Source organism: Phodopus roborovskii, unplaced genomic scaffold, assembly GCF_943737965.1.
Source record: "Phodopus roborovskii unplaced genomic scaffold, PHOROB, whole genome shotgun sequence".
NCBI classification, from domain to species: domain Eukaryota; kingdom Metazoa; phylum Chordata; class Mammalia; order Rodentia; family Cricetidae; genus Phodopus; species Phodopus roborovskii.
The window spans coordinates 14,699,014-14,716,237 of record NW_026126448.1 but is presented as its reverse complement, the minus strand read 5'-3'; the positions used below and the strand labels follow the sequence as shown (position 1 = coordinate 14,716,237).

The 17,224-nt window shown below is 41.6% G+C and overlaps 1 protein-coding gene across 1 annotated transcript in view; it reads left to right on the top strand.

The window, feature by feature from the left end:
* The window catches only part of LOC127225358 (protein argonaute-4), a 40,431-nt gene extending 23,685 nt beyond the window's left edge, over window positions 1-16,746 (top strand). The window contains exons 14-18 of the mRNA XM_051188797.1: window positions 4,269-4,584; window positions 4,693-4,827; window positions 9,803-9,904; window positions 10,143-10,342; window positions 12,868-16,746. Coding sequence (XP_051044754.1) covers window positions 4,269-4,584; window positions 4,693-4,827; window positions 9,803-9,904; window positions 10,143-10,342; window positions 12,868-12,976 — 862 coding nt within the window. The 3' untranslated portion in view covers window positions 12,977-16,746. The remainder of the gene's footprint in view (window positions 1-4,268; window positions 4,585-4,692; window positions 4,828-9,802; window positions 9,905-10,142; window positions 10,343-12,867) is intronic.
* Window positions 16,747-17,224: the final 478 nt, after the last annotated feature.

Below are 17,224 nucleotides of genomic sequence, written 5' to 3'. Positions count from 1 at the left end.
GCTCCAAACCAGCCAAAGCTATACAGTGAGACCCTGTTTCAAAAACAAAACAACCAAGGTCTGAGATTAGCTGAGTGGTAGAGCATTTGCTTAGTGTATGCAAGGCCCTGGATTCCATTCCCACCATTGCAAAACCAATAAACCCAAAACTTCAAATATGCATCTCAATGACTGTTTCTTATGGAGTGTGTGTAAACCCATGAAGCCACCCTCTGTAAGAGTCTTCTCAGGTGCCAGGCAGTGGTGGTGCATTCCTTTAATCCCAGCACTCGGGAGGCAGAGGTAGGCAGATCTCTGTGAGTTTGAGACCAGCCTGGTCTATAAGAGCTAGTTACAGGACAGCCTCCAAACAAAACCACAGAGAAACCCTGTCTCAAAAAACCAAAAAAAAAAAAAAAAAAAAAGAAAGAAAGAAAGAAAGAAAAGAGTCTTCTCAGGCTGTCTCCCAGGGCCAGGACTGTAGCTTACTGGCTTAGTGCTTGTCTGTTATGTGGAATCCCTAGTTATCTACAAACAGATAACCCCAAAAGAAACTGCTCTTCTGACCTACCAGGGTAGATTGGTTTTACCTGTTGGTCTTCCTATAATGGAGTCATTGGTACAGTATACAACATTTCCCCCCCCCAACATACCTGTTACCTTCTGAATACTGGATTAAAGGGATGGGCCACTATACCTGGCTTATCTTCCTTTTCTTAACATTGTATCTATGCAATTCACTTATGTTGTTGCATTTAATTAATTTTCATTGCTATGGATTATTTTCTTATGTAGATAAAAATCACATAATTCTTTCTGTTCTGTGGTGGACATTATATATTCATTGTACATGTAAGGTTGTTTCTCTTGTGTGGGACTCCAGGTGGAATTGTTGGATTATAGAAGATAGAGATAGAGAATATATAGATTTAACATTAGTAGATGCAGTCAGGTGTTCTTCCAACCTGTCTATACCAATTTATATTTCTACTGAGAGGTCTAGTCATTCCATATCTTTATCAATACTTGACTGTATCTTTAATTTTATACATATTTATTAGAAGAGGTAGTATCTTATTATTTTTTTCAATTTGCTTTCTCCTGATTAATGATGATGAACATGTTCAAGTGTAATTTGGGGGTATCTTTTGTAAGGAACCAGCTCAGTCCTTTTATCTGTCTGTCTCTGTTGTGGGTTTTTTGTTTTGTTTGGTTTGGTTTTTGGTTTTTCGAAACAGGGTTTCTCTGTATTGCTTTGGAGCCTATCCTGGAACTAGCTCTGTAGACCAGGCTGGTCTCAAACTCACAGAGATCTTCCAGCCTCTGCCTCCCAAATAATGACCCTAAATCTCTACCTCCTGAATATATATATATTTGAGACAGACTCTGAATTGTCTAGATTCGTTTTAAAGTGGAGGACTTTGGCTTGGAGAGATGGCTCAGCAGTTAAGATCTCTTACTGTTCTTCCAAAGGAATCAAGTTCAGTTCCGAGAACAGCTGTCTGTAACTCCAGTTCCAAGGATCCGAAGCCTCTGAGGTTAACTACACACATGCCGTGCCTGTGAATTTATGCAGACACACATCCAATTAAAAGAAATCTTGTTAGCCATGGCATGTGCTACTACATTTACATCTAGAGAGATGTGGGTGTGGGAGATTGAGATTCTGTAGATCTCCAGCACTCAAAAGGGAAAGGAAAAGGAAAGGGAGGAAGGGAAGGGAGGCAAGGAGGGGTTGGAAGGGGTTTCTGTCTTTTGCCCAGGCTGATCCTGAATTTCTGGCTTAAGCAGTCCTGATGTTTTAACCTCCTGAGCAGCTGGAACTACAGACGCCACATGACTTCTTTGCCCATTTTTTATTGGGTGAATTGCAGTCACAGTTTTATGTGGTTTCTGATTATATAAGTCCTTGATAAATAGGTATTGTAGCTCTGTTTTCTATTCTGTGTTTTACTGTGATAAATAATGGCTTTGTTATTGACTGTGTAGCCCTATGTGGTTTGGAAGTCACCACACTGACTCAGGCTGGCCTCCCCTTGCCTCTGCTTCTGGAGTGCTGGGATCACTGTGTGCATAGAGACTCTGAGGACTTTTGTTGTGCTGCTGCTGTGCTTCATCAGCCCTCTAGCACTGAGTCCCATCCCTAGGCCTCAGAAACTCCTGGTGAGACTGAGCCCTATCCCCAGGCCTCAGTGATTCCTGATGAGACTGAGCCCTGGTTTTTCTCCCTTCCCTCCTTCCTTCCTTCCTTCCTTCCTTCTTTCCTTCCTTCCTTCCTTCCTTCCTTCCTTCCTTCCTTCCTTCCTTCCTTCCTTCCTTCTTTTTTTGTTCTTTTTGAGACAGGGTTTCTTTGTGGCTTTGGATCCTGCCATGAAACTCGCTCTGTAGTCCATTCTGGCCTCAAACTCACAGAGATCCTCTGGCCTCTGCCTCCCGAGTGCTGGGATTAAAGGCGTGTGCCACTACTGCTGGGGGCTGGGTGGGGAGACTGAGTTGTCTCCACTCCAACAGATAGGCTTTTGTTTAAAACTGAACTTGTCAGATTGGCTCTGGAGTAACCAAACACTGAGAAGACAATGCTGTTATCAACAGAGTACTGAAAGATTGTTGCCCATGTGAAATTTTGAGATATCTAGTCCTCAGTTCCTTGTTTATGAAGATAATAACATCTGCCTTTTCAACTCCAAAAATCCATTTTTACTTGAAATCTTAGATGTGAAAGTGATTTGAAAAGTTACATTAAGGGCTGTAATCTGTAGCCTTTGTTATTGATGTATTGGACAGAAGCTGAATGCCTTCCCACAATTTTCATCTTTGTCTTTGAGTGGAAGTTCTAGGTAACAAGATTCTTTCTGAAGTTAACCTAAAGTCTGGACTCATTGAATTTTACTCCAAATATTTGAGATAATATGATGACCTTGGGGCTTAGGACCTGTGATTTGATATCAGCTTCTTTTTTCTTATGTTTGTTTTGTTTGTTTATTTATTTGGTTTTTCCAGACAGGGTTTCTCTGTATTGCTTTGGAGGCTGTCCTGGAACTAGCTCTTTGTAGACCAAGCTGGTCTCAAACTCATAGAGATCTGCCTGCCCTGCCTCCCAAGGGCTGGGATTAAAGGTGTGCACCACCAATGCCCAGTTTCTTATGTATTTTTATATTATGTACACATGTGTGCAGGCAGTTTCATTGTGTGCACACGAAGGCACTAGTATAGGTGCTCACAGAGGCTAGAGATGTCAGACCCCCTTGGAGCTGGAGTTTTGGTGCTGGGAGCTGCCCTGTGTGGATGCTAGGAACTGAACTCAGATGCCTTGAAAGAACATCTACCATCTTAACCCCTGAGCCGTGCCATCTCTCCAGCTCCTCGTATACCTCTTAGGCTTGGATTCTGACTTTGTACATTCTTTATTCTCATGTCTTTTAAAAACTTTTATTTGTTGAGTCAAGGTCTTCTTATGTACACCAGACTGGCCTGGCCTAGGACTCAACATCTGCATGATTAGGAACTGTGGGTATGTGCCATCATATCTGGATTATGTCCTTTTTTGTGTGATTGGGATTCATGTATCCAAAGCTGGCCTTGAGCTGAACTCTTTACAGAGCTAAAGATATCCTTCAACTCCTCATCCTCCTGCTCCCATCTCCTGTGTTGAGTGTTGAGTTATACACACCACCACACCAGAGTTGGCTTTTTTTTTCTAGCTTTTACTAGAAAAGTATTCATATTTTTCTTTGATTCCTTAGAAGAATCAGTGACAACACTGGATGAATCTGTATTTTTAACAAATATTTACCAAGTGCCAACCAAGTATGAGCTAAGGAGTGTTCTAGGTACTGATAATGACTAAGATGTAACAAAATTCCTACTGTTGTAGGGATTATATTTGTATAAGTAAAATTTATGGTATAAGTGGTAAATACTATGTATAAAAATAAAATAGAATCCGGATGGTGATGGCACACACTTTTAATCCCAGCACTTGGGAGGCAGATCCCTGTGAGTTTTAAGGCCAGCCTGGTCTACAGAATGAGTTCCAGGACAGCCAGGGATACACAGAGAAACCCTGTCTTGAAAAACCAAAACAAAAATAATAAAAATAAACCAGAAAAAAATGAACTTGATAAATTTCACACCATAAAGGGGTTTAGGTCTTGCAGGGTTAGTGTTCTTTCCTGATGGGCATGGCCCTCTTTTCCTAAGGCTGCAGTTATCTTGGTAATATGTTATTCTAGACAATAAGATTTGTACCCATATGTTTTGAGTGGTACTGTCTTCTTAAATCTGGACAGGCCCTCGGTGTTCCAGCAGCCTGTCATCTTCCTGGGAGCAGATGTCACTCACCCACCTGCTGGGGATGGGAAGAAGCCTTCTATTGCAGCCGTGGTGGGCAGCATGGATGGTCACCCCAGCCGGTACTGTGCCACAGTGCGTGTGCAGACGTCTCGGCAGGAGATTGCCCAGGAGCTCCTCTACAGTCAGGAGGTCGTGCAGGACCTGACGAGCATGGCTCGGGAGCTACTGATTCAGTTCTACAAGTCTACACGCTTCAAGCCCACTCGAATCATCTACTACCGTGGAGGGGTGTCTGAGGGACAGATGAAACAGGTTCTCCCATCAGCCCAGTGCCATCATCCCAGTACACTGACAGTGCCCTCCAGCCTGCTGTTTGAGACCTGAGACCTCCATGAACAAAATTCCTCTTCTGTCTCCTAGGTAGCTTGGCCAGAGCTAATAGCAATTCGAAAGGCATGCATAAGCCTGGAGGAAGACTATCGGCCAGGAATAACCTACATTGTGGTACAAAAGAGACATCACACACGACTTTTCTGTGCAGATAAAACAGAAAGGGTAAGACGTCATGCCATAAGCTTCCTCATCTGATTTGCAGCAATGTCGTGGTTTTGAGTAGATGTATACAGTATAAAACTGGCTGTGTCTAATGATAACTTAATAACTATTAACTACAATTGAACTTAGATATCGGCTTCTGGATAACAGGAATTTTAAGAATGAATTTTCTTGCTTTGTGGTGGTGGTACAATCCTTTAATCTCAGCACTCAAGAGCCAGAGGCAGGCCAATCTCTGAGTTTGAAGCCAGCCTGGTGCTCAGAGTGAGTTCCAGGACAGCCTGTAACTACACAGAGAAACCCTGTCTCAAAAACAAAAACATAGGAGAGAGAGGTAGAGAGAGAGAGAATGAATGTTTTTCTTGTGTGACAGAATTGCTGAATTTTGGAGAGGGGTCCTTAAGGGGAATTGTATGTTAGTTACTTTTCTTTTTTTAGTTATTTCTTTTTTTAAAATTTCTTATTACTATAAGAAAACACATGACAAAACCTTTGCTCTGGCTCACACTTTGAGGGTACTTGTCTATCATGACAGGAAGTCCAGTGGCAGGAGCTTGAGGCACCTGTCACATGACATCTGTAGTCAACAATCAAGAAGTACTTAGCTCATTTTCTTTGTTTCCTTCTTTTTGGAACCCCAGCTCATAAAATGGTGGCTACCCACAGTCAAGTTAACCAGATCTGAAAGCCAAGCATGGTGGCACTCACCTTAATATCAGGACTTGGGAGATAGAGGCTGCTGGATCTCTATGAGTTTAGGACCAGCCTGGTCTATGGAGGGAGTTCCAGGGCAGCCAGGGCTATACAAGGAGACCCTGTTTCCCAAAAAAAAAAAAAAAAAAAAAAAAAAAAAGTTAATTTGGAGACTTCCCACATTCATGCCCAGAGATGTGTCTTCTAGGTGATTCTAGATCCTGTCAGTTGGCAGTCAGCACTGGCCATCACAAGCTGTTTGTATAGTGTTAAGGGGAACTGGTCAGAAACCTGTCAGTGTACATTACACTGGGATGGTGTGTGTGTGTGTGTGTGTGTGTGTGTGTGTGTTTTCCTGGACATTAAACCCAGGGCTTCACATGTGTTTTTGCTGTTTTTTACTTCTGTTGCATGAGTGATAGTTCTAGGGTATAAAGCAAAATGTCCTCAGTGATTTTATATCACTGGGATATCTATTTGGAATGGTTATGACATCATACTTATTAACTACAGGCAAGAGACTTCACTACTCGAAGCCACAGTGAAAACATATGGTAATTTGACTTATGAATGTGTGTGCATTTGTGTGTGTGTGTGTGTGTGTGCGTGTGTGTGCGCGTGCGTGCGTGTGAGTGCGTGTGAGTGCGTGTGAGTGCGTGTGAATGTATGTAGTATGTAGGTGCATGCATGCAGAGGCCAGAAGAGGGCATTGGGTGTCTCCCTGCACTAGTCTCTGCTTACTCTTGTGAAACAGGCAGGAGCTTTCCCTGAACCTGGGGCTTGCATTTTCTTGGCTAGAAGCAGATGAACCCCAGTGTTTTTCCTGTCTCTGGCACCCTTTAGACCTAGTGTTACAGGCATTTACTGGGATACTGGTTTGTGATGTGGGTGCTGGCACCCAAACTCCTGTCCTCAAGATTGTGAAGCATATGTTTCACTGCTGAGCTATCTCTCGAGATTCAGATTTTGGAATTGCCAGTTTTATGTTACTGTGAAATCAGTCTGCATTTTGTAGTAACTGTGCTTTTCTATCTCCTTCCTCAAATATCAGGCTAATCTCCCCATCTGTGCTTGTGACTCCAGTTCCCTCTGCCTTTGCTAGAGCCTCACTTCATAATGACTCTTCCTTTTTTAAGCTTTAGACTTCCTTGTACTTTTAAAAATGTAAATTGTATTGAATTAGTCAATTAATTGTGTGTGTGTGTGTGTGTGTGTGTGTGTGTGTGTGTGTGTGTGTGTGTGTGTGTGTAGGTCAGAGGACAACTTATACCTAGGTTCTAGAGATGTAATGCAGGTCATCAGCCACTGAGCCAGCCCATAGACCCTCATCTTTCATATTCCAGGGCTGCCTTCTCATGTTACAAAGGTTGTTCAATTCTTCCCAAATTCCCCCAATAAGCATTGGTTAACTCTGCTTCTTCCTGTCGTTTGCCAACTTGTCTTTTTTTTTTCTTTTGTAAATTTCCTTTTAGAAAAATAATCACTTGACTTGCCATCAAGTGTACCCTCACATCAAACTTCATACTTTGATTTTCAGAAAGTAGGGAGTTCAAGAGAGAACGGAAATTTTGCCTCTGTGCCTTCATCTCCAACCAGGTCAGATTTCCACACTGACCTCTTATCCACACTTATGACAACACAGCTTTCTGTGGCCTTAACAATATGACTTCCCAGGATTCTTACTCACCTCTGCAGTCAGATTATCTTTACCTAAGACAATTAGACTTATTTATCTTATTTTATGTGTATGAGTGTTTTGCTTCATGTTTAAATGTGCACCATGATGGGAGATGTCATTCTGTATATGTTTCTTATACTGGTTAATAAATAAAGCACTGTTGGCCAATAGGAAAGGAAGATAGGAGGGACTAGGAGAGAAGGAAAAAGAGAAAGAAGTAAAAAAGGAGTCAGGATAGAGAGCCTGGAGAGAACAGAACCGCCATTCCTCCACTCTCGGTAAGACCACGTAAAAATACATAGAAATGGGTTAATAATTAAGACAGAGCTAGCCGATAAGAAACTAGTAACTGGCCAACAACATAATATCAAATACAGTCTCTATGCGTTATTTGGGGCTGGCGCGGTGACAGGACAAACCAGGCGGCCGGCAAAAAAACCATACTCCTTACAAATAACATTACAGCACCACATTCATGCCTGGTACTCACAGGTCAGAAGAGGGGGGGCAGATTCCTGGAGACTGGTGTTATAGATGGGTGTGAGGAGTATGGTTGCTGGAAACCAAACCCAGGTCTTCTAAAAGAGCAACAAGTGCTTTTAACTACTGAACCATCTCTCCAGTCCCACACTGACCCTTCCTGTTCTCAATAACTCTGTCTTGAGTCTTGTCCACTTTTTTAGGCTCACTTGCTTATCAACTCTGAATCTATATTTCTACTCTCAATTGTTCTGTCAGACTCTTGATTTGCACTTTGAATCATCTACCAGACATGTTCACTCAGATGCTCTGTGCTCGTTGCATCAATTTCCAGACCAGGCTGTGTGATGGTGATAACAGTAAGAACCCATCCTTGTGGCTGACAAAGATTCATTTCTTGCTCATAGTACACAGTCACTGTAACCCTACTATAGCCGTGACCCTGTTCTTTGGGACCTAGGCTGACAGTCCATCTGGAACCTTGCCAGTCACTGTGGCAGGAGGGAAAAAGATACAAGATAAGCTAGACAAGCTGCATGTTGGCCCTTAAAGTTTCTGTCCAGAAGTGCCATATTTTGTCATCAAAGCAATTCACATGGCCACGCCTGTGATAGCTGGGTGGAACTGTATAATCTTCCCCCAGGGAAGGGCACAGAAATATTTGGCACCAGTGACACAGTCTATGTAGGCATGTCAAGCAAAACACGTCTAAACTTCCCACTTACTGTTTAATCCCCATCCAAAACCTCCCCTAGTTCACCTTAGATTCTGTTACTTGGCATCACTGTGTTTTATGTTAGCCAAGCTGGAAACTTCAGAGTCATTTTTAAATTCTTATCCTACCTTATTGTCCCTGCCTTGTCCAGTTTGTCAAATGGTCCCATGTGTTCTGCCTCCAAATCTCTCTCACCTCAAGTTCATGTTTCCACTACCCTAGGCAGAATTTGTCTGTCATGCTGGGATTCCCTAGCAGTCTCTTCATTGCTGTTGCTCCTCCATCATTCTATCAGGGGTTGGCTTCTAAAACACACCCCACTGCTCAGAAGTCTTCACATTCTCTCCAATGCTTACAAAACACCTTCATGTTTTCCCTGGGGAGCCAGAATAACATATTCATTTCTTCTTCGCTGTAATCTCATTCTGTCTCCCATTTCCTACTGCATTCTCCTTTCTGGAATGAGCACATCCACCCCACACTTTTTTATTGTTTATAAGGTATACTACAGATACAGTAAAACTCAACCTTTTTAGACTATAGTTGTACTTGATGATTGAGATAAATGCATGTAATTCTGTTTATACCAAATATTTTTTGTTGTTGTTTTTCAAGACAGGGTTTCTCTGTGTAGCTTTGTAGACCAGGCTGGCCTCGATCTCACAGAGATCTGCCTGCCTCTGCCACCCAAGTGCTGTGACTAAAGGCTTGCATCACCACCAGATATTTGACTGACCCCAGGAGGATATGAGCTTTGATGAACCTGGTGGATCAGTTCAAAGATCTTCATCCTGTCTTGTTCTGAAAGCTGTGTGTGGCAGCTGTGGTTATTTTTCTCTCAAATGAGGAATGAAAGTCATTTCTTCTGGGGAAGCTGGTCTTGTATTTTTGTCTTTGTTGCAGTGCTGGGGATTGAACTCATGTTCATCCTAAGCAAGTACTCTACAACTGAGCTACATTCCCATTCCCTAAGTGTTGTTTCCCCCATCTCTGCATACAGAGTGTCATCTATAAATGTGTACAAAACTATAAATGAAGTCATTATTTGGATTCCCCAAAAGAAGTTCTGGAGACGTGCTTAAGAAAATGCTTTAGGATGGAAGGCTGAGCTAAAGAAAAGTAGCAATGGGATCCAACTTGGGGTTTTTTTGAGGCAGGGTCTCACTGTGTAGCCCAAACTGACCTTGAACTTACAACAATCCTCCTGCCTCAACCTCCCAAATGTTGAGGTTACAAGTATGAGTCACCATGAGTTAATCTGGTTTTGAGACTTCACACAAGAGCAATTTGCTAACTTGTTACCAATTAATGCATCAAAGGAAAAAATGGCCTTAAACCAGCTTGTTACTCAGATTTAAATTGTATATATATATATATATATTTTTTTAAATTACGTATCTTTTTAACAGGTGGGGAAAAGTGGCAATGTCCCAGCAGGTACTACAGTCGATAGTACCATCACACATCCATCCGAGTTTGACTTTTACCTCTGTAGTCATGCAGGAATTCAGGTAATTTGGTCCAGAACTTTGACCGATAGGGAGTTATTTGTCAGTTCAGCAACTAGCTTGAGGAGACTTGTCATTAAACACTGTGCTTAGCTTTGTTAACTGCTTTGCTCCAGAAATCTGCTTTTAGATATGTGAGGCAGCAATATTGTTTAGCTTAATGATTTGATTTCAGTTCCTCTTTTCCCCTAGCTGGTCAAGTCCTACATGAAATACATTAATCCTAAAACTCTCCCTTCAGGGAACCAGCCGTCCTTCACATTACCAGGTCTTGTGGGATGACAACTGCTTCACAGCAGATGAACTTCAGCTGCTGACTTACCAGCTCTGTCACACCTATGTAAGGTGCACACGCTCAGTTTCCATTCCTGCCCCTGCATATTATGCCCGGCTGGTAGCATTTCGTGCAAGGTATCATTTGGTGGATAAAGATCATGACAGGTATGTTCTTCAATAAAAATCCCTTCCTGTTGTAGAAGCATGTTAAAAAAAGACAAGCTATCCAGAAAACTCTTAAAGGTTTAAACACCCTTTTACAGTTTAACCTCAAGGAACAGTCAAAATTGTTTGAGAGACTTTTGGTTCAAGAATAGCTTGGGCTTGTTTGAACTTGCGTTTCTAATGAAGTCTCACTTGGAGCTGCCTGTGGTTTTCACATAGAGCTAACTGCATTTCAGTGCTGCTGAAGTCCCAGGCAGCCTCAAAAGTTGGCCAGCATAGCACCCTGGCTCAAGCCAGAGGAGTGTTAGCCTATATGGATTCCAGGTTATGCATGAGGGAGTCCCACTTAGTTCATTTTGCTTCCAGTACAATCCAGAAATAACCAGAGTGAGCCAGGGATTATTGGGAAACAGATAGGGTGACATTTTGACCTGCTACTGAGTTACTGATAAATGGCTAAAGGAGCTCTTTGCATTAATTTCCTTTCCCAAGTGGCCATCTGTGAAGTATAGCCATTTCTGGGCTCTTCCCCAAGTCTCAATTCAGTTGCTAAATAGTAGACATTCTTCTGCAAGTCTATTTCTGTAAGGGATTGAAAGTTACACTATTACAGAAAATGTCCAGCTGTGGCTTTGTACCCTACAAGCTTCAATATACATTCATTCATTCAATACATTTATTTGGTACTGTGTAGCCAGTACTGTGCTAGGTACTAGAAAATAACAAGATTAATATGACATGTTTCTTGCCTGCAGTGATTTTATGTTTCAACATAGAAATAGTACAGGCTAATATAAAACTGACAGCTGGCTGGAGAGATGGCTCAGAGGTTAAGACCACTAACTGATCTTCCAGAGGTCCTAAATTCAATTCCCAGCAACTACATGGTAACTCACAACCATCTGTAATGAGATCTGGTGCCCTCTTCTGGCCTGCAGTCATACATGCAGGCAGAACACTGTATACATAATAAATAAATAAAATCTTTAAAAAAAAAAAAAATTAGCCGGGCAGTGGTGCACGTCTTTAATCCCAGCACTCGGGAGACAGAGGCAAGCAGATCTCTATGAGTTCAAGGCCAGCCTAGTCTACAAGAGCTAGTTCCAGGACAGGCTCTAAAGCCACAGAGAAACCGTTTCAAAAAACCAAAAAACAAACAAAACAAAACAAAACCCACAAATAAATAAATAAAGCCAACAGCTAGTCTAACAGTATAGATAACCGTGCAGTGGGATATCAGAGGAGAGGCTCATAGGGATTATGTAGCTGGGTAAGCAGGGATTAGCTTTACAAAGGAAAGAGGATTTTCCAGGTAGAGAGGACAATGAACAAAAAGGAGAGAGAGCAAGTGACATTTTTAAACAATAGCAAGGTTTTTTTGGGGGGGGGAGCTGGATCATATTAAAAGAGAACAGCAAGCCTGGAGCTGAAAACTATGTTGGAATAAGATTATCCTTGCTAAATGAAAAACGCTGTTCCTGGGATAGAATAATGTAAGTAGGGGAGAAAGGGTGAAGTCAAAAGTAATTAGGATAAGGCTGGGCAGTGGTGGCACACACCCTTGATCCAGCACCCAGGAGGCAGAGACAGGTAGATGGATGGATCTCTGTGAGTTCAGGGCCAATATGGTCTACTGAGCAAGTTCCAGAACAGCCTCCAAAGTGATTAGGGTAATAATCAGCATGTAAAAAAGTGGTCAGAGGCCAAGGTGCAGCTCAGTGGTGAGTGCTGTGCTTGTCATACATGAATCCCTAGGTTGAAGCCTCAGTACTGAAAAAGGGATGGTTTGCCAAACCCCTATGTTACACCATACCCAGAAATGGATGTTTAGAGTTGTGAGCACTATGTTAGGCCCATAGACTCATTAATTTAATGAACTAGTATTGTTAGCAAGTAAAAACAAAGTTAATGCAGACATGAAGATATACTCAAAGGCAGATGGATCTCTATGAGTTTGAGGCCGTGAAGCCTTCATAGTAATAGACTGTCTCAAAAGAGAAAGAAAAGGAGAAAGGGGAGGACAGGGAAGAGGAGAAGGGCACTCTTTTCTTGAAGATTTCATTCCAGTGGAGAAAAAAAAAGTACCCAGTAATACCTAGTAGTGTCCCAATTAACAATATCATGTTGGTTAGAGTACTAGTATAAAATAAAACCACAACAGTCTATGGAAACATATTCCAGGTGATCCTGACTTGAACCTGTGAGTCAGGGAAGATTTCTAAGAGGGAAATGACTTGTTATTGAAGCCTGGAGGATGAGTAGGAACTGACCAGACAGAAGAGACAATAGAAATCCTGATGTAGGTGCTATTAAACACTTGGTCTTTGTGAACATTATTTCATTTAATTATTGCAGCCATCTGTTAAATAAGTTGTACTTACTTATTTTCCAGTTGCCCAAACATGTCTAAAATAAATTGAGTAGCCCAGGCTTGAGCCCAAGATGTTCTTGAATCCAATACTATTTGTCCTATCTGAAACACAGAAATTGTTTCTTAACACTTGTTTGTTTTGTTCTCATTATAGTGCGGAAGGCAGTCATGTGTCAGGACAGAGCAACGGCCGGGACCCTCAGGCCTTGGCTAAGGCTGTGCAGATCCACCATGATACCCAGCATACTATGTATTTTGCCTGAGAGTCTTGGAAAAGAACTCAACCATTTTGGCATTCCAAGCATCCTCAAATGTTTCAGATGCCTATTGCCTCTAGATAGTGCCATGTTAATTTCAGGTGGTCCCCTACCAGCAGCTCGGAATAGTTAGTTGCACTGAATCTGTACTTTGCAGCCCTGTCTGATGCATCAACAAAATTGAAACATTTAAAAAAAAAAAAAGAAATAGAAACTCATAGATTATGTTTTCTGATGCATTGGACAAAATTTTTACCTCAACATGCAAAGGCTGACGAGCCTTGACTTTCTAAAGGACTTACTTTCCAACAAGGGTTTCTATGGGATATTTTGCTAGCTGTGGTATTCACCGCATCTAGTCTTATAAGAGGAGTATTTCCTTTTTTCCTGTGTTCATTGAACAAGATGTATGCATAAGTAGGAGAGAAAAACCAAACGACCTGTTTCATTTCCATGCAACTTTTTAATTGGATGGGTTCATAGACTTTCTAATGGAGATTTCTGACTTTGCCGCTGTAAATGCCTTTAAGGTACATTAAGTTTTGAAAGTTTTACACATTACCTTCACTGCTTTATCTTACTGATCTCTTCAGGCCTGTGCTGCGGAGTGCAAACTGCCTGGCAATTGCACTATATTTGGCTGCAGATTTGAACAGGGCCATTCTCTTACTTGGCTGGCTTTTGTGAATATGTGACATAAACAGATGTGATTTGTGTCACAGGGACAGATAACACTGCCATGGTAAAAAGTTCTCCCTATTTGGAAAAAAATTAGCTTTTAGTATTTTTCCAAGATTTCAAAAGTGCCCATTTTATGCTGCTGTGTGGTTTGTTAAATGTAAATGATTTTTAAACTTCTCTCATAGAAAATTAACTCTGGCAATAAGCATTTTTTTAAAGGCCCCTCTCCTTTCTCCCCCAATGAGGTAGTTTTCTAGATGAGATTTTGGTATGATTTTTATCAACTATTTCTTAATATATCATAACCTGGATATTCTGAAATCAGTCGACAAAGACATATATTTCCACACCCTTTTAAGTAATTGTTTGAGGGTTTTTTTTTTTTAAACCTATTTTATGGTCATAGTCTGTGTCCTGTCACCTTTTTTTTCTTTTAAAATAAGCTGGAACCAGGGTGCTTCCTGATCGGCCAGGCTTTGTATAAGGCACATGGGGCAATGCTGCACTTGGAAAAAAAAAAAAGTACCAGCATGTAAAAAACTTGTTTCCCCTGAGAATCAAGGCTGTACACACAGCTGCTTACAGTACAGTTTTGTTTGCTCTTTTAGCCTGAAATGTGCTTGGTGGCTTTGCCTTCCTCTTTTTCAACTAAAACTATGTAGAAGAAGTTGGGTTTTTTTTTCCCTTTTCCTGTAGATTCTGGATTCCCTCATAGGAAGGCGGGACTCCTTTTCTTGTCCAACAAAGGGAGTTGATGTAAAGCAAGCATCAGTTAGAACACAGGGGGAAATGTCCTCTATATTTATTGTAGATAATACTTTGTAAAGGACAAGCGTTACATAGTCTTGGTAGTTCCACCCTGGGTTTCCCAGCCCACATCATATGCTATCCTGGAAGGGCAAGGAGTGAAAGGTAAGATGCTCTGTGGAGAGCCACACTCCTCATGGCTGAGGAGGGAGCTGGGAAAGAGACAGACACAATATACTAAAAACAATTTGTTGTCTGTCTAGAAACTGTTGGTGGAAACACTGGATTACATGGTGAAGGGTGTTCACTTGAACTCATTAGTTGGTGCAAGGTCCAAAACTGTTAAATTAGCCTTCTCAAAGTCCCAGCAATATAAAGTGCTGTTCTCCTCAGTCTTTTAAACAAGCTTGTAAATACATTAATGTTTACATTTCCATGTGCTATTGCTCAGCGGTGCCACCAGTGTTGGTTGAGCTGGTCAAGACCTATATAGCACATGACCATGAGTGTAGACATCTTCAGTCTCTGCAGACAGTGGGGAAAGTGAGTCCCGTGGCTGAAGCGCAGTGTGGGAAGGACTGAAGAGACAGCAGATGCTCATTCCCTAAGATATTCCTTTTTTGCAAATACCTCACTTGGATATTACAAATCAGGACATGTTGATGAATGGCTGGCTGCCACTTTTAGTCACTCTTGTTCAGGAAGAGCACAGAAAATACTCTTCAGCATGGCCACTCTGGACCCAAGAGGAGGGGAAAAGATGGGAGAAGGAGAACTCACCTGGAACCTGTGATGTGAAGAAGGACTCTTGGTGGCTGGCTAGCTGGCTGGGTGCCAGTAGGCACATCCCTGCACTTGAGTGCCTCTGGCTTCTGGTTAGCAATGCACAGAAGAAACTTGCCATCTTCCTGCATGATGGAACAGGGAGCAAGCAGCCCAGAAGCCCTGATCCACTTGCCTGCAGTTGGGCTCTATGCTTGACCTTGAACAAAATGCCTGAAACACCTCAGTCTGTCCTAGTATTGCTGGGGCTAGTCAGTGTGGTGGTGGAAGAAAAGCCAGGAGGCCAATTCTTGTAGGAACACAGTACCAATAAGGGTGTGATGCTGTTGTTTTGGACAAATGGAGAGAAATATGGAAGAATTAGGACAGTTGGGGAAAAACTTGCTGAGGGGTGAGTAGTTAAGAGGTGATCCCTACAGAATCAGAACTGCAATAACACTATCACAAGCAAATCTGAATGCCTAGTTTTAATTAGGGTTGACAATTCAAATAGTTATCCCCCTCGAAACTGACTGAATTGTTATGCATGTGTCAATCAATGGGAGGTGTGCATTCTCTAGAAGTAGTGTTAGGCTGTTTGACTTTCTTAAATGCAGCCTATTTAGGCACTGTCATGTAGTGTGGAAGATTACAGTGTAGCAATGCTAAAGAATAACAGTTTGGGGATAGGGAGCACAGGACATTAGGAGTGGGGAAGACCCAAATGTTGAACCAATTATGTTTTGTTGTTGTTAGTTGTTGAATCCTGAACTGTTTATAAAGTGAACCAGCTGGCTTGATGCAGCCAGCGTTCTGGGCAGGTGAACCAATTTCATTCTTACTGTAAATTTTATATGCTGCTTCCAAAGGTGATGATTTATATGCAGGCATGTTCTATATGGTCTGTATTTTAGGATCTGGTGCCCAACCTATATCCTATACCAGAACTTCCCTCCTGGCTCAGTTGCCTATTCCTTCCCATGGGAATAAGCCATCCACTGTTTTAACAAGGCTCATTCTCTGTACTCTGCCCTAATTGCCCTCTGTGGATATACTGTAAGATTCTCTTGCTCATTAGCAAGGTGGCAGCTCAGCTTTCATTTTAAGAAAGCAGAGGTTAAGGGCATTGTGTTAATATTGCTTCAACTCCAAGATTTTTTTCTTATAAAATTAAAGGAAAGATGTATATTGACCAACCATTTTCTTTTCCCTTGCTATTGACTTGCTCATATTCTTTCTGTGTCTACTAGCTGAAAATGTTTGTGTTTGTTCATCTGACTAATGGTATGGTTTTTGTTTCTCTATGGTTAGACTTGTAATGTTTTAAAATGTATTTTATTAATTTGGACTGAGTGTCTGTCTCTAGAAATACGAGGTACTTTCTAAGCTATTAAGGAAGGGTTTGTATCCCTGTGTGAGATAAGATGATGATGTTTAATTTTTTTTTTTGACCTGCAGGGATATTTTGTGTTTATGTGTCCAAAAAGATGGGTGGGTGGGGGGGATAAATTGGCATTCTTATGCTAAAAGTTGTTTTTCTCGTCAGTTGTATAATAAATAATAAATGGAATATACTGTAATGATAACATATATGGCTACTTAAAAAAAGGTTTTGTGTATTTGGGAAATTGAACAAAGAAGAGAAATGAAACAACTGTATTTTTAACTTCTGGGTCTCCCTATATTTAGGAATTGCCATTTGGGAATTTTTGAAGGACTCCCAGGACCAGTTCACATATGGGAACTTTTGACAAGATTCATCAGGGTTCTAGGTACTGCTCTCAATGGGAAGTTCTGATTAAGTGATGTCTTAAAGAAACTGGTGAGGTGTGATGCCCCACTCCAGTAACCCTGGAAGTTGGGAGGCTTGGGGAGGCAGGAATATTATTACAATTCGGAGTCCACCCTGGGCGTTAGAGTGGGATTCTGTGTGTTAGCTACTTTGCTCTTGATTGGCTAAAACATGATCAAAAACAGCCTATGGGAGAATTGTTTTCCCTTTGCTTATGGTTCTAGAGGAAGAGTCCACAATGGTGTAGAAAGCATGGCAGCAGGCAGCCTCAG